The following is a 25,255-nucleotide window of genomic DNA, read 5'->3' on the forward strand; positions in this document are numbered from 1 at the left end:
GATTACTGTCTTATATTTCCGTGTCAAAGAGTATACTTCATTTCCATTGGTTTATTTTTATGGCATATTTTAAAGACAATCACATCATAGGTGAAGCGTATGTCAGAAATGGTCATCAAATAAATCTGCCTGTCTTACACGTTTTCGTATTTACCTAGTGTTGCTTTTTCAAATTTTGGGCATAGAACGCAAACACTTAATGCTTTTAGAGAAATTTTAATCATAAGCAACGCAATTGCGCTGCATAAGTGAAGAGTTACATGGCTTCTAGATTGGAAGGCAGCCAGCCCCCTACCATACCCTCCTATCCCCCCCTATAACCTCCAAAAGACATCCAATACAAATTTTGAGTCAACCATTTTATTGGCTCAAGAAATGGTACGGCTTCCTACAGCCCCTGGGTCAATATCTTGAAGCTACGAAGTTGCCCACTGTCTATACATTGGGTTTATTATTGCGAAAGGCGGGGGACATCCTTTACCTTGAGTCTCCAGACCGACTAAGGGTATTAAGGTGAAACCTTCAGAGAATGGTGAGGGGGATGTTAAACTAAATCAACCATACTTTGTGTAAGCAGGTTGTCAAAAGAGTGTATCAGCAATTTCTTAGGAATGGTTCAGACTATGAAGTCGAAACTCAACTTGAAAAGTAAGCTTTAGCTTTTATTTTCCAATCGAATTAAATCGAATAAATTAGACCACAGTGTCTACTACAACTCCTTAGTACAATGTGCCTTAGGAAAAAAAAATACATGGAGCCCACTTCGCTCTTTACTTAGGCAGAGAGCGCTATTGTGCTGCCTATGATAGTAAAAATCTATGTTCAGATCCAGGTAAATACCAGCTACTACTTTTCTAGTAAAAACTTTTCTAGTAAAGTAAACAGTGTCGACTACACTATTCATTAATTGTGGGAAGGCAAAGCAGAATTATGTCCAGATTAAAATCTAAAACAAATTCAAATTTATTAGATTATGTCAAACAGTTGGTGGTAACAAAATGTAGTAAGGAGTGACCCGGCTCAATAGTAACCAAAACTCGTATTAGTAACCGATTTTGATACCAATATATACATCAAAAGTATTGCATTCTTATGCTGATTTTAAGTCACTAAGTTTCATCAAGTTTGGTCTCTCCCATCAAAAGCTACGAGCCTGATAAAATTTGCCTTATTTTCGGAAAAAGGAGGCAACACTCCCTAAAAGTCATAGAACCTTAATATAAAATTACACCATCACATTCAGCGTATGAGAGAACCCTGGTATTGAGGTTTCAAGCTCCTATCTATAAAACTGTGGAATTTTGCATTTTTTCGCCAGAAGAAAGATCACGGATGTGTGTTTATTTTTTTTTTTTTTTTGCTTTTATGTTGTCTTTTTCAAACAGTTCAAGGTAACGAACTGGAGTACGGAGTGACCCGGCTCAATAGTAACCGAAACTCTAAAAAACAGAATTTTCATACCAACATTTACATCGAAAGAATTGCATTTTATGCTGATTTTAAATATATAAGTCTCATCAAGTTCAGTTCAGCCCATCAAATGTTACCAGCCTGAGAAAATTTGCCTTATTTTCGAAAAAAGGGAGAAATACCCCCTAAATGTCAAAGAATCTTAATGAAAATTACTCCATCACATTCAGCTATCAGAGAACCCTACTGTAGAGGTTTCAAGCTCCTATCCCCAAAAATTTGGAATTTCGTATTTTTTTGCCAGAAAACAGATCCCGGATGCGTGTTTATTATTTTTTTTCCCAAGGGTGATCGTATCTATCTAGTGGTTCTAGAATGTTTCGAGAGGGCTCATTCTAACGTAAATTAAAAGTTCTAGTAACCTTTTTAAGTAACCGAAAAATTTAAAGGGCAACTAGGCCCCCTCCCATGCTCATTTTTTCCCGAAGTTACCGGATCAGAATTTTGAGACAGCCATTTGTTAAGCATAGTCGAAAATCAAACAAATATGTCTTTGAGGAGTACTTGATCCCCCACGGTCCCCGGGAGAAGGTTTGCAAGCTATGGACTTTGCTCATTGTTTATATATAGTATTGGTTATTGACGAAGAATAATGCTGTTTTTAGGGGGTATTATTTCTGATGGGGGATGGTCAGGTTTTACGCGAGAGGATCCTTCCATGGAGGAATCTATCATGGAGGGAGAGAATTTCCATGAAGAGTTTCCATGGATTTCCCAGCATTATTTACAACAACAATGAGAAATCAAATAAAAAAAAAACAAAGTTTTTCAACTGAAAGTAAGGACCAACATTAAAACTTAAAAGGAACATAAATTATTACATATATGAGGAAGTTCGTCCCCTCTTCAATGCCTCACTCTTTATGTTTAAGTATTTTTCTTTATTTTAAAAAAGCTATTTATTCTAATTAATCAGCCTTTGTGGTTCAGGAGTCATTCTTAAAGAAATGGAGCAAAATTCATGCTTTGGTGGAAAGAGCAAGGTATTGACGAAGGGGCGAACCCCTTCATATACGTGATAAAAATATACGAATATAAAAGTTCGTTACACAAGTTAATTTATAAGTTACGTATATTTATTACTAATAAAAATGTTTGTATGTAAAATTAAAAGTTAGTGGCTTTTTTAAGTAAACAAAAACTTTTGGAGGGCAACTAGGCCCTCTTCCCCACCTTTTTTTCTCAAAATCGTCTGATAAAAACTTTGAGAAAGTCATTTAGCCCAAAAAAGTAAAAATTGATATGCAAATATCGTTCTAATCATTCATGTACGGTGACCCAAAATCAAATCTTTTGTTAATTCAACAACGTTCAGAAATTAAATTAAAAGAAAAAATCTGTTTTTACAACAGAAAACAAGGAGCAACATTAAAACTTAAAACAAACAGAAATAATTTCGTATATGAGGGGATTCGTCCCCTCCTCAATACCTCGCTCTTTACGCTAAAGTGTTTTTAGTCGTTTTAAAAGAGCTATTTATTTTGATTAAACGCCTTTGTGGTTCAGGGGTCATTCCTAAAGAGTTGGAAAAAATTCGAAGTTTAGTGTAAAGAGCGAGGTATTGACGAGGGGAGAAGAACCCCCCCCCCCCGATGTACGTATAAAAGTATACGAATATAGAAGATCGTATTACATTTTGGAAAGCTCCGCAAAACTCTTGCCTGGGGCCAAAAAGGATAGGTTTTGCTTGTCCACGAGCCAGAGCCTATGGTGTGCGAAGTGAAGTGGAGTTTTATAGCCTATGTCAGAGAGCAGTATCTGAAGTTGTGCAGCCAAGCTTTCGTTTCATCAAATCATGTTTCTGCTTTCGAGTGGAAAGCTCTGTTCTAGCAGGCAAGCAGGCAGGCACCACTTTCAAATTGAAGATGGACTAAAATCTATAAGTATTGAATATATGCGGCAGCTACCCGGCCCCACAGCCAATGTATCTTCTTTGAGTGATAAATAGAAAAATTTACAGAATCAAAAATGTGGCATTTTCCCACGGGTCCGAAAGTGCTGTCATCTATTGTTTATACCCATTTCTGTTCGTGATTTCAGCTGAATTTATCATTCGGTTTTTCGGACTTGGGATTGCAGTAGAGAAATTGTATCAGATGTGCCTAATAAACTTTAAAAGTTCTCTTATTGCTAAAGAAATTGGAGCTTATCCTTTGCTCCTTTCTAAGTGGTGACGTTAGAAAGTTGGCCTACGGCAAAAAAAAAATCCACTTTTGAACTAAGACAGATAGATTTTTTTTTCGACAGCAATCGATAGCTCTTGATGAGCTGATCAAAGTATATCACATCCATTTTTTTGTACAAAAATTCATTCAGGAGGTATACCCATTTGAGAGTTTCAAGGGGTTGACAACTTCAGTAGTAAGGTACACACTGAAACGAAATCTAGGCCGATACAAATTGTGAGACTTATACAGGACTTGTGAGCAAAAGTCGGCTGTTAGGTAATAATCACCTTCGGCATTGAGGGGCTAGCAACTTTTGCTAATTGGTGTATCTATTATTTGTTTCCAGTGTATTTGATGGTAAAACCAATTTGGTTCCAGTGGTAAGACATGTAGGGGACTTGTAAGTAATAATCTGCTGTTAGGCTGCAGTCAACTTCAGCGATATGGGTTTGCAACTATACTAGTTGGTGTACCCATTTATTTGTTTTCGGTGAACTTGATGCCTATCACGGGAGAGGGACTTATGAGTAAGAATCGGTTCACTTTGGGCGAGAAACGGCTGTTAGCTCATAATCATCTTCGGCAAAGAGAGGTTTGCAACTTTTGCTAGTTGATGTACCTATTATTTGTTTCCGATGTATTTGATGGTTAAACCAATTTGGTTTCAGTGGTAAGACATGTAGGGGACTTGTAAGTAATAATCGGCTGTTGGGCTACAATCATCTTCAGCGATGAGGGGTTTGCAACTTTTGCTAGTTGGTGTACCCATTTATTTGTTTCCGGTGAATTTGATGGCTATCACGGGAGAGGGACTTGTAAGTAAGAATCTGTTCACTTTGGGCTAGAAATTTGTGCAAATTGGTGCACATTGTATTCGGTCTCTTTAAATCTGACAGAATTAAGTGTTTCCGCAACGGGTACAAACGATAACGTAAAACAATGAGGTAGTTTCGTAATAATTAGTGTCACCTATGGTATTTTAATCCTGAAAAGTTACGGATAGCTTTATAACACCAACTAGATTATATAAGATATTGTTCCAAGTTTTCATCCGTCACGACGTCTACGATTGAAAAGGATAAAGCTCAACTGGCTGCAAAATCAATTTAGTCCCTTCTTTCGATATTATTTTGTAGTTGCTGTTTTTTTTCAACGCTGAGGAATAGCCTTTGGTCATGTGATGACTGATTGCGTTCTTTTTTGAACATACCGTTTTAAAAACTTCGATAGGCAGACAACTTCATCATTTAACCGACAGTGAAGAAACAAGCACAAACGAGAATGTAAAACAATGAGATAGTTTCGTAATAATTAATAGAATGTCATCTATGGTATTTTAATCCTGAAAAGTTAGAGATAGCTTTATAATACCAATGGGATTATATAAGATATTGTTCCGAGTTTTCATCCGTCACGATGTCTACGATTGAAAGGATAAAGTTTAACTGGCTGCAAAGTCAATTTAGTCCCTTCTTTCGATAATATTTTATTGTTGTTTTTTTTTAACGCTGAGGAACAGCCTTTTATCAAGTGATTACTGATCGATAGCGAAGAAACAAAACATAAGTGTTGCTCTCGCAACACTTTAGTCGGCGAAGCCGGACAAAGGTTGCCACAACACTTCACGTTGCCCGGGCAACGTAGGTCTAGTTTCTGCTCGTCTTAGGCCTTGTTAAATTCTTTGCTTTTCTTTGGAAACCCATTTTCGAGTATTTTTTAAATTCATTTTTAATAATATAGCTTTATTGTTAGTTAATATTGGGCCTTTTTGTGATTGTTTTTTGTTACATTTCTTATGCTTAAGAATCAAAATTTTGAATTGTAATTTGAAGATTAGGAAAAGTTTGAACATTCATTCCAAGTTTCTCATTAACAGTAGTTTTCTGTGATAAATTTCTAATAGTAGTTTTAATAATTCGATTTTGTAATATGTATGCAATATTAGCGATTTGAAACGATGCATTATATGATACATTTGTGGAATATAATACGTTTCACATGATGAATGCAACATATATAAATGAAAATCATTCTTTTTCGTTACTGTTGCAACCTCGTTGATGTTCCAAACCTCCTATCATTAGAAACATAATTGGAGCGAAGCATCCGTAAAATTCCCTTTGAAATCGCGTGATTTTTTGCGATATTTTTCGCGCTCTATTCGGGAGGGTCAAAGTCCCAAGTGAAGTGAGGGCCATTTTCAATGTAGTGCATTCGAAAAATGTCTTCATTACTATTCATTAATGGGAGTGAGGCAACAGTCTATCGTTGCCTATAGTAAAGAGCCATACGGCTCCAATATATTATGTTCTTTTTCCAGAGGCACTTCATATGGAACGGGTTATCCTAGAAAATTAAGAGGGGGATCGATGAGCAATTGAGATGTCTGGTGCCTTTCTAAGAGTCAAAAGTGATCGGATGGCCTTTCTTTTCTAAAAAATACCCCATTAAATATTAGAATTAAAACATGTAGCCATTTTCTTCAAAATAGTTGAAAGGTTCAATTAGTATGCCTTGGTAAATGACTAAACCCCCACAAGTCCTGGGGCAAGAGCCATGAAAAATGTAAATTGGCATTTGCTTATACATATTTTTTACAATAGAAAATGGGACATGTGATATCTTAGGAATGGCCAAAGGTAGTAAGCTAAAACTTTCAGGGAATGTTAGAGGATCTTGAACTAAATTAAAAGACACTATGCGCACCCGTATTGGCTTCTAATGGATGTTGTGGTCATATAAACTTTAGAGGGTTGCTCTTTCGATTGGAATTTAAAAGTCCTAGAGCCTTTTTTAAGATTGAAAAGTGATTGGACGGCAACCAGCCTGCCTCCCTTATCCTTCTTTTCAAACCTGCTTCCTTTCAAACAGTCGATCGAAATTTCGATATAGCCATTTTGCATAAAATAGTAAATAGGTCCAATAAATATGTCTCTGGGGGTGACATGACTTCCTCAGACCTTGGACGAAGGCCATAAATGTAAACGGCAATAATTTAAGCAAAATTTTATAATGGAAAAAAGAAACTCGTGAAATACCTCAGGAACGTCTAAGGTTATTAAGTTAAAACTTTCAGAGAATGCCAAGGGCGACGGTTGAACTAGATAAAAAGACGCTATGGGCATCCGGGATTTCAAAAGGACGTATCTAAAAACTTTCAGGTAAGACTTATGGGTATTAAGTTGGAACCATCAAGAATGCTGAGGTAGATGTTGAACTACATCAAAATATTTAGCATGTCAATTCCTGTCATTAGGATACAGGTTGTCAATAGGATGTATCTGTCAATAGGATGTATCTCATAAAGGGCTAGTGGTATTAAGTTAAAATTTCCAGGGAACTTTTAACTAAATCAAAAGACAATATCAGCATCCTGGATGTTGAAAGGCGCATCTATAGTATTTAAACAACAACTAGGAGCTTTAAGTTCTATTTCAATATCTAAGGAAATGCTAAGGGTAATACGTTCAAAATTTCAAAGAATTTTAAAGGGGGTGTTACACTAATTGAAAGACATCACGTACATCACAGATGTCAAAATACCTTACCAGCAATTTCTCAAGAACTACTAACTTTATAGAACTGAAACCATCAGGAAAAGTTGAAGGGGGGGGGGGGTTGAAATCAAAAGGCACTGTGTGCTTCCAGGTTATCAAAACGGTCCATGTGCAATATCTTAGGAACTGCTAGTTGACATTCCATCTACAGGCATAATTAGCACCTCTGGAGCCATTCAGCCTATTTAATACAGAAATACATATCTGACATATCTTCCATCTTATGCATACACGTGTATCTGCGTTATTTCATTTACGAAATACTAGGCTTTCGTTCTATCCAAAACCTTTGCAAAAAATAGAGCCTGAAGAGAAAAGCAAGAAGAACTATGTTCATTTACCTTACAAGTATATATGACTTTTTATTCAAAGCTTAATAATACAAAAATGGCTAAAACTAGTCACAATTATTAGGCTATTTATAGGGGAAGCTATGCTTTCTTTTTATATGAAACTTCACAACCACTGGAAGCTATAACAAACTTGAAGAAAAATAAGAAAAAGTATGCTCTTTTACCTTACACGTAAATATACGTGTTTATTCGTGACCTACATAATACACAAATGTATAAAGCTTCTGTCAAAATTAGAATCAAACAGTTCGTGGTAATGAACTGTAGTAAGGAGCGACCCGGCTCAATAGTAAACGAAACTCTAAAAAACAGAATTTTGATGCTAAAATATACATCAAAAGAATCAGATTTTCATGCTGATTTTAAATATATAAGTTTCATCAAATTTAGTCTTTGTCATCAAAAGTTAAGAGCCTGAAAAAATTTGCCTTATTTTAGAAAATAGGTGAAAACACCCCCTAAAAGTCACAGAATCTTAACGAAAATCACACCATCGCATTCGGCGTATCAGAGAACCCTTCAGCAAAATTTTCAAGCTCCTATCCACAAAAATGTGGAATTTCGTATTTTTTGCCAGAAGACAAATCACGGGTGCGTGTTTATTTGTTTGTTTTTTTTGTTTTTTTTCCCAGGGGTCATCGTATCGACCAAGTGGTCCTAGAATGTCGCAAGAGGGCTCATTCAAAAGCTTTTTAAGTGACCAAAAAAATTGGAGGGCACCTAGGCCCCCTCCCACGCTCATTTTTTCTCCAAAGTCAACAGATCAAAATTTTTAGATAGCCATTTTGTTCCGCATAGTCAAAAACCATAATAACTACGTCTTTGGGAATGACTTACTCCCCCACAGTCCCTGGGGGAGGGGCTGCAAGTTACAAACTTCGACCAGTGTTTACATATAATAATGGTTATTGGGAAGTGTACAGTCGTTTTCAGGGGATTTTTTTTTATTTTGGGGGTGGGGTTGAGGGGAGGGGGCTTTGTGGGAGGATCTTTCCTTGGAGAAATATGTCATGGGGGAACAGAAATTCAATGAAAAGGGCGCAGAATTTTCTAAAATTACTATAAAAAAACAATGAAAAAATAAACATGGAAAAGTTTTTTCAATTGAAAGTAAAGAGTAGCATTGAAACTTAAAACGAAGAGATTATTACGCATATGAGGGGTTCTAAAAATACTTTAGCATAAAGAGTGAGGTATTTAGGAGGAGATAAATACCTCGCTCTTTATGCTATAGTATTTTTAGTAATTTCAACTATTTATTCTACGGCCTTTCTGATTCAGGGGTCATTCTTAAAGAATTGGGACAAAACTTACGATTTAGTGTTAAGAACGAGGTGTTACCGAGGGTACAAACCCCCTCATATACATAATAAAAATTAAAGAATATAAAAGTTTGTTACGTAAGTTAATTCTTAAGTTACGTATATTTTTTATTAATAAAAAAATTCTTTAAAAATTAAAATTTATAGTTGCCTTTTTATGTAACCGAAAAATTGCATGGCAACTAGGCCTCCTTCCCCATCCTTTATTTCTCAAAATCGTCTGATCAAAACTAAGAGAAAGCCATTTAGCCAAAAAAGGAATTAATATGCAAATTTCATTTTAATAATTTATGTGTGGAGAGCCAAAATCAAACATGCATTAATTCAAAAACGTTCAGAAATTACATAAAAAAAAACTAGTTTTTTTTTACTGAAAGTAAGGAGCGACATTAAAACTTAAAACGAACAGAAATTACTCCGTATATGAAATGGGTTGTCCCCTCTGCAATCCCTCGCTCTTTACGCTAAGGTTTGACTCTTTGCCACAATTCTGCTTTTTAAAACAATTAAAAGCTTTAGCGTAAAGAGCGAGGGATTGCTGAGGGGACAACCCATTTCATATACGGAGTAATTTCTGTTCGTTTTAAGTTTTAATGTCGCTCCTTACTTTCAGTTTAAAAAAACTATTTTTACGAAAAGCCATGCTTTCATTCAATCTAAAATATGTATCCCAGAGATCAAACAGTTCGTGGTAACGAACTGTAGTAAGGAGCGACCCGGCTCAATAGTAACCAAAACTCTAAAAAATGGAATTTTGATACCAATAGCTACATCAAAAGAATCGCATTTTAATGCTGGTTTTAAATATATAAGTTTCATCAAGTTTAGTCTTACCCATCAAAAGTTACGAGCCTGAGAATATTTGCGTTATTTTAGAAAATAGGGGGAAACGCCCCCTAAAAGTCATAGAATCTTAACGAAAATCACACCATCAGATTCAGCGTATCAGAGAACCCTACTGTAGAAGTTTCGAGCTCCTATCTACAAAAATGTGGAATTTTGCATTTTTTGCCAGAAGGCAGATCACGGATGCGTGTTTATTTGTTTTTTTGTTTTTTTGTTTTTTTGTTTTTTTTTCCCAGGGGTGATCGTATCGACCCAGTTGTCCTAGAATGTTGCAAGAGGGCTCATTCTAACGGAAATGAAAATTTCTAGTGCCCTTTTTAAGTGACCAAAAAAATTGGAGGGCACCTAGGCCCCCTCCCACGCTAATTATTTTCCCAAAGTCAACGGATCAAAATTCTGAGATAGCCATTTTATTCAACGTAGTCGAAAAACCTTATAACTATGTCTTTGGGGACGACTTACTCCCCCACAGTCCCCGTGGGAGGGGCAACAAGTTACAAACTTTGACCAGTGCTTACATATAGTAATGGTTATTGGGAAGTATACAGGCGTTTTCAGGAGGATTTTTTTGGTTTGGGGGAGGGGTTGAGAAGAGGGGGATATGCTGGGGGAACTTTCCTTCGAGAATTTGTAATGGGAGAAGAAAATTTCCATGAAGGGAGAGCAGGATTTACTAGCATTATTTTAAAAAAAAACAATTAAAAAATAAAAGTGAAAAAGCTTTTTCAGCTGGAAGTAAGGAACAGCAATAAAACTTAAAACAAACAGAAATTATTACCCATATGAGGGGCTCACCTCCTTCTAATACCTCGCTCTTTACGCTAAAGTATTTTCGGTAATTTCAACTACTTATTCTACGGCTTTTGTGATTCAGGGGGTCATTCTTAATGAATTGGGATAAAATTTAAGCTTTAGTGTAAAGAGCGAGGTACTGACGATGGGGCGAATCCCCTCATATATGTAATAAAAACATGAGAATACAAAAGTTCTTTACGTAAGCTAATTTATAAGTTACGTAAATCTTTTACCAATAAAAAGATTCGTAAAAAATTAAAAGTTCTAGTTGCCTTTTTAATTAACCAAAAAATCGGGGGGCAACTAGGCTTCGTCCCCCGCTCTTTTTTTCTCAAAATCATTCGATCAAAATTATGAGAAAGCCATTGAGCCAAAAAAAAAAAAAATATGCAAATTTCGTTTTGATTATTCCTCTGCGGAGAGCCAAAATCAAAACATGCATTGATTCAAAAACGTTCAGAAATTAAATAAAAAAAACAAGTTTTTTCAACTGAAAGTAAGGAGTGACATCAAAACTTAAAACGCACAGAAATTACTTCGTATATGAAAGAGGCTGCTTCCTCATCAACGCCCCGCTCTTTACGCTAAAGTTTTTTACTGTTTTAGAAAGAAGAATTGAGAGAAAGAGTCAAACTTTAGCGTAAAGAGCGGGGCGTTGATGAGGAAGCAGCCTCTTTCATATACGAAGTAATTTCTGTGCGTTTTAAGTTTTGATGTCACTCCTTACTTTCAGTTGAAAAAACTTGTTTTTTTTATTTAATAACTACAAAGAGCTTGAAGGGGATAGTAGTGCATATTAACTAAAAAATACTGGATCCAGCGGGATCGTCGGTTCAAATTCTGGATCTAATGCTTGTTATACATAAGCATGGTCTTTACAGTGCGTAAGCGAAATGGTCTAAATTAGTGAGACAGGATGGTTATATTTTTAAAATGATAGTGAGACGTGTAGACCACGTTCACCGTCGTGATAATAGGGCCTCCGTCTAATTGTAGGCTGAGTAGGCGTGATTGAACGCGGCTTTTATTTCTCTTACCTTATATCGCCGAAGATCGGCTATACACTCACCTCTATCATTGCAATGTCGTACATGAATTCATTGAGCTCGTAATCAAAGTTAATGACTATTCGCTTCCCAAGACGAATCTGCTCATGGCTACTATGATTCAAAAGATCCAGCTCACCACCCACTATTTGCAAATCTGAAGGATCATGGCTAAAAAGAAAATAATTTATAAAGCTGCGCACAGGAGGAGGTAGAGGAAGTCCTCCTTGCTTTTAACATTGATCCAAATACTTTAATCCTCATAATTTTTTTAATGGTTAAAAAGTAGTCTTTTTTTCAAATTTGACAAATGTCCTATCCTCATGAGCTAAGAAGAAAACAGTTCAATAATTTTTTTTTTTATTTTTTTTTACAAATCTTTCATATGCCACATTTCTTACTACATTGCTACATTGCTTACTCTCCCTCTCCCTCTCTCTCTTTCTCTTTCTATCTCTCTAAGCATACATAACTACCCTCTTTAAACGAGAAACTATATATTTATGTACGTATGTTTTTCTTAAAATTGGCTCCATTTTTTTTTTTGAAAATAGGCAACCTAGGATTATCCGACATGAAAAAAAAATCTAGATAGTTCGCAAGTTTGAAAAAAATTGTTTAAAACGTTAATTTTGAAAAAATGCTTCTCATGTAAAACACAAGTAAGTATGAAATAGTACGTGTAACATATTAAGGAATCTCTAACTTTTTCATTTTAAATTTTGTATAACAATAAAAAATACCTATAGGACGGCCCAAAAATGTAAATTTACAATTATTAAAAGTGATAACTCGTTAGAACAAAAAGAAATTTTTGTCCTTTAACCAGAACCAAAAAACATCAGACATGCGACAGTAAGAATCACAACGAGTCAAAAACAAATTATTTTGTCTGGACACTAAAAATAAAATCCATTCTAAATAGCAGTTGCAAAAAAAACCATACGACATTTGAAATGTTCAAACAGTTTATTAGTCGACTACGTTAACTTCTCAAAATTAAACCATATTAAACATAGCTAAGCATAAGATATTAAACGTATTGTTGCAACGAATTCCTAATTTTATTGATATTTTCGAATAACAAAAAAGTGCCTATAGGACGACCCAAAAACGCAAACTTACAATTATCAAAATGATAATTCAATTACCTGAACCATCGAACTTGACAAGATCAAGAGGATGACCCGATAAACGTAAATTCACAATGACAAAACAAGAACAGCATAGACCATCAAATGTGACAAGACCAATCCGAGCAGCTAAGGCAAAGGGCATAGAAAAAAGTCTGAAGCAATGATGCACGAAAAGGAAGAACAAAGAAGTATGTGGTTAGATGATAAGTGACAACGAGAATCACACCGAGTCAGAAACGAAAGGGAATAACAAAGCCATCCTAAACATGGGAAACTAAAATCTCCTTAAAATGACTTCAATAAAATTGAATTGCCTGAAGATATGATTTCCAGTGATGATTTAATTGAGGAATTATTTGGAGATTGTGTGGCGAATGGAAATTTCGATGTAATGAACGAGCGCCGTGATTTAACTTCGACCAACAAAGAAGTTAGTAAAATAAATGCGATAACTGTCGATTGCTTCCCATGAGAATACAAATCTAATAAAAGTTATGATTTTATGAAGGATAAACAAGAAGGATGAACTGAATTTACTCCAGAATTGCTCATTGGGACTGCAGATTTACCACTCCATTACTTAATAATGTAGAAAAATACAATAATTACGCTTACGTGCATTTTAGATATTTCAAAAAGGGTTAAAATGGACCCCCCCCCCCTCTTTGTTGTTACTGAATTATGTAACAACATAACTAAGCCACATAGTTTTTTCCGAAAACTGGATTCCCGCAATTTCTGACCGCAAAAATGATCTAGATAGGTCAGAGCTTTAAGGAAGAAGTTCTCTCTCTCTCTCTCTCTTTCTCCCTTTCTCATCCTCTCTCTTTTCTTCTCTCTCCCAATTCTCCCCCGCCCCCTTTCTCTCTTGTAAGATAAGTGTTTGTTATAATGTATCCGTCCATATGATGTGTTTGTTTGTTTGTTTGTTTTTTACTTATATCCAAGTTTAGTTATCATCCCTGGCGCAAATGTTATTTGGATAACAAGGATAAAACAGAATAACATTCGGAAATCATTGTAGTTAACGTTATTTGTGCTAATAAATGAGAAGAATTATATTTGAAACCTTCCAATTAAATTTACGTTTTAAAATGGAAACTTTTTTTTTACCAAACTTGTGCTTTTAATCCTATTTCATTCAATATTTAATTTGATCCGTAAATAAAGCATCAGGACCAGCACTGGCAATTTTTGAAGCCAAATCTTTGACTGACGAATCAATACATGATTTGCCATTGATTTTAAGTGCATTTAAAAATAATGTATTTCAAACAGTTCGTGGTAACGAACTGTAGTAAGGAGCAACCCGGCTCAATAGTAAACGAAACTCTAAAAAATGGGATATTGATACCAATAGTTACAACAAAAAAATTGCATTTTAATGCTGATTTTAAATATATAACTTTCATCAAGATTAATCTTACCTATCAAAAGTTACGAGCCTGAGAAGATTGGCCTTATTTTGGAAAATAGGGGAAAACACCCCCTAAAAGTCATACAATCTTACCGAAAATCACACCATCAGATTCAGCGTATCAGAGAACCTTATTGTAGAAGTTTCAAGCTCCTATCTACAAAAATGTGGAATTTCGCATTTTTTGCCAGAAGACAAATCACGGATGCGTGTTCATTTGTTTTTTTGTTCGTTGTTTTTCCCAGGGGTGATCGTATCGACCCAGTGGTCCTAGAATGTCACAAGAGGGCTCATTCTAACAGAAATTAAAAGTTCTAGTGCCCTTTTTAAGTGACCAAAAAACTTGGAGGGCACCTAGGCCCCCTCCCATGCTCATTTTCCCCCAAAGTCACCGGATCAAAATTCTGAGATGGCCATTTTATTCACCATAGTCGAAAAACTTAATAACGATGTCTTTGGGGACGACTTACTCCCCCACAGTCCCCGTGGGAGGGGTTGCAAGTTACAAACTTTGACCTGTGTTTACATATGGTTACTGGGAAGTGTACGGACATTTTCAGGGGTATTTTTTTGGTTTGGGAGGGGAAAGACTTGAGGTGGGGGGCTACGTGGGATGATCTTTCCATGGAAAAACTTCTCATGGGGGAAGAAACTTTCAATATAGGGGCGCAGGATTTTCTAGCATTATTTAAAAAACAATGAAAAAATAAATATGAAAAGTTTTTTTTCTACTGAAAGTGAGTAGTAGCATTAAAACTTTAAACGAGCAGAAATTATTACACATATGAGGGGTTTACCTCCTCATAATACCTTGCTCTTTAGGCTAACGTATTTTTAGTAATTTCAACTATTTATTCTACGGCCTTTGTGATTCAAGGGTCATTCTTATGGAATTGGGACAAAATTTAAGCTTTAGTGTAAAGAGCGAGGTATCGACGAGGGTGAACCCCCTGATATACGCAATAAAAACATACGAATATAGAAGTTCGTTACGTAAGTTCATTCGTTAATTACGTATATCTTTTACTAATGAAAATGTTCTTAAAAAATTAGAAGTTCTAGTTGCCTTTTTAAGTGATTAAAAAATTGGAGGGCAACTAGGCTTCCTCCCTCGCTCCTTTTTCTCAAAATCTTCCGATTAAAACTATGAGAAAGAAATTTAGCAAAAAATTAATATGCAAATTTCGTTTTAATTATTTATATGCGGAGAGCCAAGATCAAAACATGCATTAATTAAAAAACGTCCAGAAATTAAATAAAAAAAACAAGTTTTTTCAAATGAAAGTAAGGAGCGACATTAAAACTTAAAACGAACAGAAATTAATCTGTATATGAAAGGGGCTTTTCCTCCTCAACGCCCCGCTCTTTACGCTAAGGTTTTTTACTGTTTTAAGAAGTAGAGTTAAGAGAAAGAGTCAAACTTTAGCGTAAAGAGCGGGGCGTTGAATAGGAAAAGTCCCTTTCATATACGGAGTAATTTCTGCTCGTTTTAAGTTTCAATGTCGCTCCTTACTTTCATTTAAAAAAACTTTTTTTTTTATTTAATAAAAGGAAGAAAGCACGGATCAAACAGTTCGTGGTAGTGAACTGTAGTCAGGAGCGACCCGGCTCAATAGTAAACGAAACTCTAAATACGGAATTTTGTAGCTAAAATATACATCAAAAGAATCGGATTTTCATGCTGATTTTCAATGTATAAGTTTCATCAAATTTAGTCTTTGTCATCAAAAGTTATGAGCCTGAGAAAATTTGCTTTATTTTGTAAAATAGGGGGAAACACCCCCTAAAAGTCATAGAATCTTAACGAAAATCAAACCATCGCATTCGGCGTATCAGAGGAACCTGTAGCGAAAATGTGGAATTTCGTATTTTTTGCCAGAAGACAAATCACGGGTGCGTGTTTATTTATTTTTTTTCTTTCTTTTCCCCAGGGGTCATCGTATCGACCAGGTGGTCCTAAAATGTCGCAAGAGGGCTCATTCTAACGGAAATGAAAAGTTCTAGTGCCCTTTTTAAGTGACCCAAAAAATTGGAGGGCACCTAGGCCCCCTCCCACGCTCATTTCTCTCTAAAGTCAAGGGATCAAAATTTTGAGATAGCCATTTTGTTCCGCATAGTCAAAAACGATAATAACTATGCCTTTGGGAATGACTTACTCCCCCACAGTCCCTGGGGGAGGGGCTACAAGTTACAAACTTTGACCAGTGTTTACATAAAATAATTGTTATTGGGAAGTGTACAGACGTTTTCAGGGGGATTTTTGGTTTTGGGGGTGGGGTTGAGGGAAGGGGGCTATGTGGGAGGATCTCTCCTTGGAGAAATATGTCATGGGAGAAGAGAAATTCAATGAAAAGGGTGCAGGATTTTCTAAAATTACTATAAAAAAACATGAAAAAATAAACATGAAAAAGGTTTTTCAATTGAAAGTAAGGAGTAGCATTGAAACTTAAAACGAACAAAGATTATTACGCATATGAGGGGTCCTAAAAATAATTTAGCATAAAGAGCGAGGTATTTAGGAGGAGATAAATACCTCGCTCTTTATGCAAAGTATTTTTAGTAATTTCAACTATTTACTTTAAGGCCTTTCTGATTCAGGGATGATTCTTAAAGAATTGGGAAAAAACTTACGATTTAGTGTAAAGAGTGAGGTATTAACGAGGGTACAAACCCCCTTATATACATAATAAAAATATAAGAATATACAAGTTTTTTACGTAAGTTAATTCTTAAGTTATGTATATTTTTTACTAATAAAAACGTTCGTTAAAAATTAAAAGTTATAGTTGCCTTTTTATGTAACCGAAAAATTGGAGGCCAAAAATTGGAGGACAAGGCCTCCTTCCTTACCCCTTATTTCTCAAAATCGTCTGATCAAAACTAAGAGAAAGCCATTTAGCCGAAAAAGGAAATTTCATTTTAATAATTTATGTGTGGAGAGCCAAAATCAAACATGCATTAATTCAAAAACGTTCAGAAATTAAATAAAAAAACTATTTTTTTTAACTGAACGTAAGGAGCGACATTAAAACTTAAAACGAACAGAAATTACTCCGTATATGAAATGGGTTGTTCCCTCCGCAATCCCTCGCTCTTTACGCTAAAGTTTGACTCTTTTACGAAGAGCGAGGGATTGCGGAGGGGACAACCCATTTCATTAACGGAGTAATTTCTGTTCGTTTTAAGTTTTAATGTCGCTCCTTACTTTCAGTTAAAAAAAACTAGTTTTTTTTATTTAATCAAACAGTTCGTGGTAACAAACTGAAGTAAGGAGCGACCCGGCTGAATAGTAACCAAAACTCTAAAAAATGGAATTTTGGTAGCAATAGCTGCATCAAAAGAATTGCATTTTAATGCTGATTTTAAATATATAAGTTTCATCAAGTTTAGTCTTACCCATCAAAAGTTACGAGCCTGAGAAAATTTGCGTTATTTTAGAAAATAGGGGGAAACATCCCCTAAAAGTTATAGAATCTTAACGAAAATAACACCATAAGATTCAGCATATCAGAGAACCCTACTGTAGAAGTTTCAAGCTCCTATCTACAAAAATGTGGAATTTTATATTTTTTGCCAGAAGGTATTATTATATTATTTGTTTGTTGTTTTTTTTTGTTTTTTTGTTGTTGTTTTTTCCCAGGGGTGATCGTATCGACCCAGTTGTCCTAGAATGTTGCGAGAGGGATCATTCTAACGGAAATGAAAAGTTCTAGTCCCCTTTTTAAGTGACCAAAAATTGGAGGGCACCTAGGCCCCCTCCCACGCTAATTATTTTCCCAAAGTCAACGAATCAAAATTCTGAGATAGCCATTTTATTCAGCGTAGTCAAAAAACCTTATAACTATGTCTTTGGGGACGACTTACTCCCCAACAGTCCCCGTGGGAGGGGTTACAAATTCAAAACTTTGACCAGTGCTTACACATAGTAATGGTTATTGGGAAGTGTACAGGCATTTTCAGGAGGACTTTTTGGTTGGAGGCAGGGGTTGAGAAGAGGGGGATATGCTGGCGGAACTTTCCATCGAGGAATTTGTCATGGGGGAAGAAAATTTCCTTGAAGGGAGCGCAGGATTTACTAGCATTACTTAAAAAAAAACTATGAAAAAATAAATAGGAAAAAGTTTTTTTTTCAGCTGGAAGTAAGCAGCATTAAAACTTAAAACGAACAGAAATTATTACCCATATGAGGGGCTCACCTCCTCCTAATACCTCGCTCTTTACGCTAAAGTATTTTTAGCGATTTCAACTATTTATTCTGCGGCTTTTGTGATTCAGGGGTCATTCTTAATGAATTGGGACAAAATTTAAGCTTTAGTGTAAAGAGCGAGGTACTGATGAGGGGGCGAACCCCCTCGTATATGTAATAAAAACATGAGAATACAAAAGTTCGTTACGTAAGCTAATTTATAAGTTACGTATATCTTTTACTTATAAAAAGATTCGTAAAAAATCAAAAGTTCTAGTTGCCTTTTTAATTAACCGAAAATCTGAGGGCAACTAGGCTTCCTCCCCCGCTCTTTTTTTCTCAAAATCATTCGATCAAAATTATGAGATAGCCATTTAGCCAAAAAAAAAATATACGAATTTTGTTTTAATTATTCCTCTGCGGAGAGCCAAAATCAAAACATGCATTGATTCAAAAACGTTCAGAAATTAAATAAAAAAAAACAAGTTTTATAAATGAAAGTAAGGAGCGACATTAAAACTTAAAACGAACAGAAATTACTCCGTATATGAAAGGGTCTTTTCCTTCTCAACGCCCCGCTCTTTACGCTAAAGTTTTTTACTGTTTTAAAATGTAGAGTTAAGAGAAAGAGTCAAACTGTAGCGTAAAGAGCGGGGCGTTGAGAAGGAAAAGCCCCTTTCATATACGAAGTAATTTCTGTTCGTTTTAAGTTTTAATGTCGCTCCTTACTTTCATTTAAAAAACTTGTTTTTTTTTTAACTATAAGAAAGCACTGCATAACAGACTAACGTGACTAGACGGCTTGTTTAAAACGTAATGATAATAATTCCTGGAATTTCAGTAATTTTCATTTACTGTTTAGATATATTGTGTTGTTGGTAAGAAGCAAATGACGCTATAGTCTTCTAGGGTTTTAGGGGGTTAGCCCTTGCCTTATTTGTGGTATTTACTGCTCATTCTAAGTTTTACTTGATGCTTAATGTTAATTACTACGGGTTTTAGGTTTCATCCATTTATCTATAGTAGCACTTCCTAGATTTCTGTTTGACATATTTATTTATCTTAATTTCTAGCCGTTTTGGGTTTCATTTACTCATTCATATTATTCTGGTCTTTTTCAATTTAAATCATTATGTGAGTTTGTTTCTATTGGTTAATTTTTAGTTTTGGCTCTCATTTCAGTCTTGTCGGAAAATTTTACTAATTACTAATTTACTAAATAATTATTGTATTTTGTCAATTTAGACTAGGAAAAAATTCAAACGAAAGTAAGGAGCAACATTAAAACTAAAAAAAAAATTATTGTATGCATGAGAGAGGCTCCCCCTCCTCAACCCCTTGCTCGTAATAGTAGGGCTTAGAAAAAATCTTTTTTTAAAAAGTTTTTTTAGCGCTTTGAAAAATCTTCTTATTCCAATTCAGTGGGCTTTGTGTCAACATTCGATCTTAAAGCATTCTGACGCAAAGACAAAATTTAGCGTAAGGAGCAAGTGGTTGAGGAGAAGGCAGCCTCCCTCATACGCGGAATATTTTCTGTTCGTTCAAAATTTCATTGTTGCGAAGTACTTTCAGTTGTAGAACTTGTTTTTTATTTTATTACTTATCTATTTTCAAATCATGCCCAGGTCTAACCAAGATATGATTTTTGGTACCGCCCCCATAAACCTTGTTTTCTTGCTGTAAATTTTCATTACTATACATTAATTAGGAGTGTCCAGCTTTTTCCGTTTTTCTGCTTAAGAATTAAAAAGTTTAATTGTAATTAAAATTTCAGAAAACATTTGAGTATTTAGCAATTTTGGACTAAATTGAATATTTAGTTGTTCATAACTTTCATTTGTAGAACTTGTTTTTTATTTTATTACAGATCTTTTTTCAAATCATGCCCAGGTCTAACCAAGATGTGATGTCTGGTACCGCCACCATAAACCTTGTTTTCTTGCTGTACATGTTCATTACTATACATTAATTAGGAGTGTCCAGCTTTTTCCGTTTTTCGGCTTAAGAATTAAAAAGTTTAATTGTAATTAAAATTTCAGAAAAAAATTTGAGTATTTAGCAATTTTGGACTAAATTGAATATTTAGTTGCTCATTACTTTCATTTGTAGAACTTGATTTTTATTTTATTACTGATCTTTTTTCAAATCAACCCCAGGTCTAACCAAGATACGATGTTTGGTACCGGCCCCACAAACCTTCTTTTCTTGCTGTAAGTTTGCATTACTGTACATTAATTAGTAATGTCCAACTTTTTCCTTTTTTCGGCTTAAGAATCAAAAAGTTTTATTGTAATTAAAACTTCAGAAAATATTCAAATATATAGTCCGATTTTTGATGAACAGCAGTTTTGTTGATTAAGCCCTTAATAATATTTTTACTTCAAAATTTCGATCGGACAGAAAGGGGTTTTATTGTTCACAGGGATGGAGGTTCTGCGTAAATTTTGATCTTTTACTTGGCTGAAGCCATCGCCACCTCTACAATAGGGTTCTCTGATGTTTAAATATATATTGAATACATATTTATATATACACAGAAACTTTATGTATAAACAAGCAAAGAGAAACTTTACCATTAAAATTGCTTAAAACCAAGTTCCTGATAATAAAAACCTGCCCCCCTCCGCCAAAAAATTTCCTAGTAAGGCTCTTAATGCTCCGCCTCGCCTTTTCCACCTCTGTCTCAGTAGGCATGTGAATGTAATATTATATGCTGCATAGAAATAGATTATCATAATGAGAGGGTATTATGCTCCCTCCTCGGGAACCAATAATAAAGGTGTAGATCAAAAGTATTCCCAGGAATCAAGGAGGATTGCATATCAATTTCATTCTCTCCCCTAAAAATTGGTATTTTGTTGCTTTTAAAAAAGGAAGAAAAACCAGACCTCATAAATCAGTACAAAGAGGCTTTTATATCTTTGTCAGTCATGTCTCATCAGTGATGGGACAAAACTTGTACGCGTTTTTGACTTTCAGAAATAAATATAGCCCAATCATTTTTTTCGGAATCGGCTCGACTCGGACCAGGAGCCTATGAATATAATTTTGAAGCGGATTGGAAATAAAATCTAAGGCGCCATTTTTCGGCTTCCTAAATATTTTACTTGGGCATGATCAACAAATTTAAAGTTCAGTAGCATTCGTCTTAAACAAAAAATTGTCAATAGTTACCCTTTTGCGCAATGTGCCGCTGTAAGTATCCAAGTTTCATTAACCAATGTCCCACCACAAAAATGTGAAGGAGTACCGTCATAAATGCTCTGGATGGACACCTAGATTAGAAAGGAGGAATAAGAATACAAGATCCAAAATGATAGCACGTGTGGAGACTCATGAATAAATACAAAGTGCATAAAAACTAGCATAAATTCATATGTATCTAAATATATAAAAATAAGTTGTTTGTCTATCTGTCGACTGACGTCATTATAAGGATTGAGCTGTATGTCGTCATGAAGTTAGTTGTCGTCATGTTTGTTATGACGATGCTTAGTATATGACGTCATTATAAGTATTTAAGAAAAATAAGTTGTTTGTTTGTGTGTCTGTCTGTCTGTCCGCATATGACGTCTGAATTATTTCATCATATACCAATTCAAAAACGAATGTAGTCAAGCCGAAGTAGCTGAGTTGGTAAAGCGTTATGTTCCAGGTTCTAGGTCCGAGAGGTTCCAGGTTCGAACCTTGGCTTTAGAATTAATACAAAAGAAGAAAAAAACTAAAAAAGGTAAAAACTACAAAAAAACTAAAAAGAAAATACTAAAAAAACTAAAAAGCAAAACTAAAAAAAGGTAAAAACTACAAAAAAACTAAAAAAAACTAAAAACTAATAAAAAAAACTAAAAAACTAAAAACTGAAAAAGAAAAAAAACTAAAAAAGGAAAAAGGAAAAACTGAAAAATAAATGAGAAAAAGAAAACTAAAAAAATAAAAATAAAAAAAAAATAAAAAAGGTAAAAACTACAAATAAAAAACCAAAAAGAAAAAAGAAAAAACTAAAAAAGCTAAAAAAAAGGTAAAAACTAAAAAAAAACAAAACTAAAGAGAAAAAAGTAAAACCACAAAAAATTTATCTAATCATATACCAATTCAAAAACGAATGTATATACAGACCGGGACACCGGGATACAAATGACGACCGGGACACCGGGAATATGACTGACGAAATTACAGACTGGCACTCAAATGACGACCGGGACACAGGGAATATAAATGACGACCGGGACACTCAAAGAGATATTACAGACACCGGGACACAAATAACGACCGGGACACAGGTAATATAAATGACGACTGGGATACAGGGACACAACTACAAAGGGGACGCCGGGGGGCACAGGGGGATATATAAATGACGATGGGGACACAGGGAATGTTTGATTAGCAATCACCATCAACAAAGCTCAAGGGCAATCATTAGAATAATGAGGTATAGATCTGAATACGGATTGCTTTTCCCATGGACAGTTATATGTTGCATGTTCAAGAGTCAGTAAACCTAACAATCTATTTATATACACAGACAATGGACAGCGAAGAATGTTGTATATTCGCAAGTTTTACGTAGTTAAAAACATATATATATATATATATATATATATATATATATATATATATATATATATATATATATATATATATATATATATTATATATATATAAAAGAATTAAAAACTATCTTCTAAAATAAAACTGAAAAAAATAAAATAAAACTAAAAAAAGAAAAAAAAACAACTAAAAAAGAAAAAAAGAACAAAAGAAGAAACTAAAAAAACGAAAAACGAAAAAAACAAAAAAAGAAAACCTAAAAATAAGGAAAAAAAAACCTAAAAATAAGGAAAAAAAAAAAAGAAAAAACTAAAAAAAAAACTAAAAAAAAGACAAACATAAACTAAAGAAAAAGAAAAAACGAAAAAAGAAAAAGACTAAAAGAGAAAAAAAAATAAAAAAGATAAGAAATTAAAAAAACCTAAAAAAAGAAAAAAACTAAAAAAAACCACTAAAATAACAGATAAAAGTCAAAAACTAAAGAAAAAGAAAAAAACAGCAAGAAAAAACTAAAAAAAAACTAAAAAAGAAAAAAATCAAAAAACCTAAATTAGGTAAAAAACCTAAAAAAAATAAAAAACAAGAAAAAAAAAGAAAAAACTGAAAATCTCAAAAAATAAAAAATGAAAAAATTGAATAAAAAATAAAAAGAGGAAAAAAACTAAAAAAAGATAAAAGATATAAATGACATCATGTTTGCAACGCGAAACCAGGCTTGCGGCTGATATAGATAGTAAAAAAAGAAGGCGTGTCGCTGAATTACAAAAGCAATGCGTGTATAATTATCTTACAATGTCACCAAAAAGGAAACACTAGAGCAACGCAAAACCAGGCTTGCGGCTCAAAGAGAAAGGGCCAGATTGGGAATGTCGAATTTACGTCATCAATTCGATCCAAAAATGACATAGTGTCGCCGGGCCCCAGCTAATGGTCCCGGTACAAGGGACAATGAGAATCCATACATAGAAGCCTGCCGCATGCCATGGTGGGGTCCGGCGGTGAAGCCGCCTGGACCCAGCACTGTCTGTGGTTAGAACACAAGGGGAAATGAGAATCCATATATAGAAGCCTGCCACGTGCATGATGGGCATGATGGGCGTGACCCAGCACCTTCTGCGGTTAGAAAACAAGCGACAATGAGAATCCATACATAGAATGCCTGCGACGTGTCATGCTGGGGCCCGGCAGCGAAGCCGCCGGGACACAGCACTGTCTGCGGTTAGATCACAAGGGAAAATGAGAATCCATATATAGAAGCCTGCCGAGTGCCATGCTGGGGCCCAGCGGCGAAAAAAGACGTTTTTTTTAAGCGGGTTTCAACATCCAGGAAAAAATTTCCGCGAGAACATGGATTTCTGTGGTGATCGGAAAATGACTATAAATTAAAGTCTTTTTCAAATGTAAGTATGTTAAGAAGAATTTTTCAGCTGAATCTTCCGCAAGAAATTATGCAGTGGGGGGAGGGGGTTCAGCGAGGATGGAATTGCGCAAGTTTTACGCGAATTTTTTAAGGGAATTTTATGGGGGGCGTATATTACGTGGGAGAAACATTCCACAGAAGATTTTTCAGTGAAGGGAGATAATTTTTCATGGAGGGTGAGCCAGATTTACCGGCAATGTTTAGCGATCAGAAATTACATTTAAAAAAACAAGATTTTCAACTGAAAGTAAAGGACAATATTAAAACTCAAAAGGAACAGAATTTATTCCATATATGAAGGGGGTTGCTCTCCCTCTCATTACCTTGCTCTTTACGCTAAAGTTTGACTATTTGTCCCAATGTTTTAAGAACGACTTCTGAAACACAATTGCCGTTAATTAGAATAGGAAGCTTCTTTTAAATTAATAAAAACTTTATCGTGAAGACTTAGGTATTCAGGAGGTGGGCATCCCCTTCATATATGGAATAATTTCTTTCCGTTTTGAATTTTAATGTTGCTCCTTACTTTCAGTTAAAAACACTTGTTTTTTCTATGTAATTTCACAAAAACTACAGAATTTAGATCTCGGGTTACAGTACATACTAAAAACAAGAAAAAACTACCTGCGCATACAAAGCAATTTAGAACTGTATTAGCAGGACATTACTTCCAATTAAATTTTTTTCCATTTATCCATGACAACAATGACCTATGAGCTATGTCAAAGTCTCAGCTCTATTAATTGAGGTAATTGAGGGTTTGGACTTCAGCGGATTTTACTGAACACGGTAGTTGCCCTTAATTTGCTTCAAAGCCAAACACATGCAGTTTCCATTTTTTTTCTATTGTATTTTCAATTGAGTCGAATAATTGACCGTTTATTTTTTTTTTTGGATGTTAATTTTCAAGACAGTCATAATTAGCTTGTTTCATACCACAATGTAAAATACATCTATCAAATCATTCTTTCTATTGTGTTTTTATTCG

The 25,255-nt window shown here is 34.8% G+C and overlaps 1 protein-coding gene and 1 long non-coding RNA gene across 2 annotated transcripts in view; one reads left to right on the forward strand and one right to left on the reverse strand.

Moving 5' to 3' along the window:
* The window catches only part of LOC136031854 (uncharacterized), a 98,736-nt gene that overhangs the window by 43,979 nt on the left and 29,502 nt on the right, over positions 1-25,255 (forward strand). The window lies entirely within an intron of this gene.
* The window catches only part of LOC136031623 (trypsin-1-like), a 79,140-nt gene that overhangs the window by 34,816 nt on the left and 19,069 nt on the right, over positions 1-25,255 (reverse strand). The window contains exons 3-4 of the mRNA XM_065711261.1: positions 21,471-21,571; positions 11,581-11,728 (exon numbers count right to left, since the gene is read on the reverse strand). Coding sequence (XP_065567333.1) covers positions 11,581-11,728; positions 21,471-21,571 — 249 coding nt within the window. The remainder of the gene's footprint in view (positions 1-11,580; positions 11,729-21,470; positions 21,572-25,255) is intronic.

This window comes from Artemia franciscana, chromosome 10, assembly GCF_032884065.1.
Source record: "Artemia franciscana chromosome 10, ASM3288406v1, whole genome shotgun sequence".
NCBI classification, from domain to species: Eukaryota; Metazoa; Arthropoda; class Branchiopoda; order Anostraca; family Artemiidae; genus Artemia; species Artemia franciscana.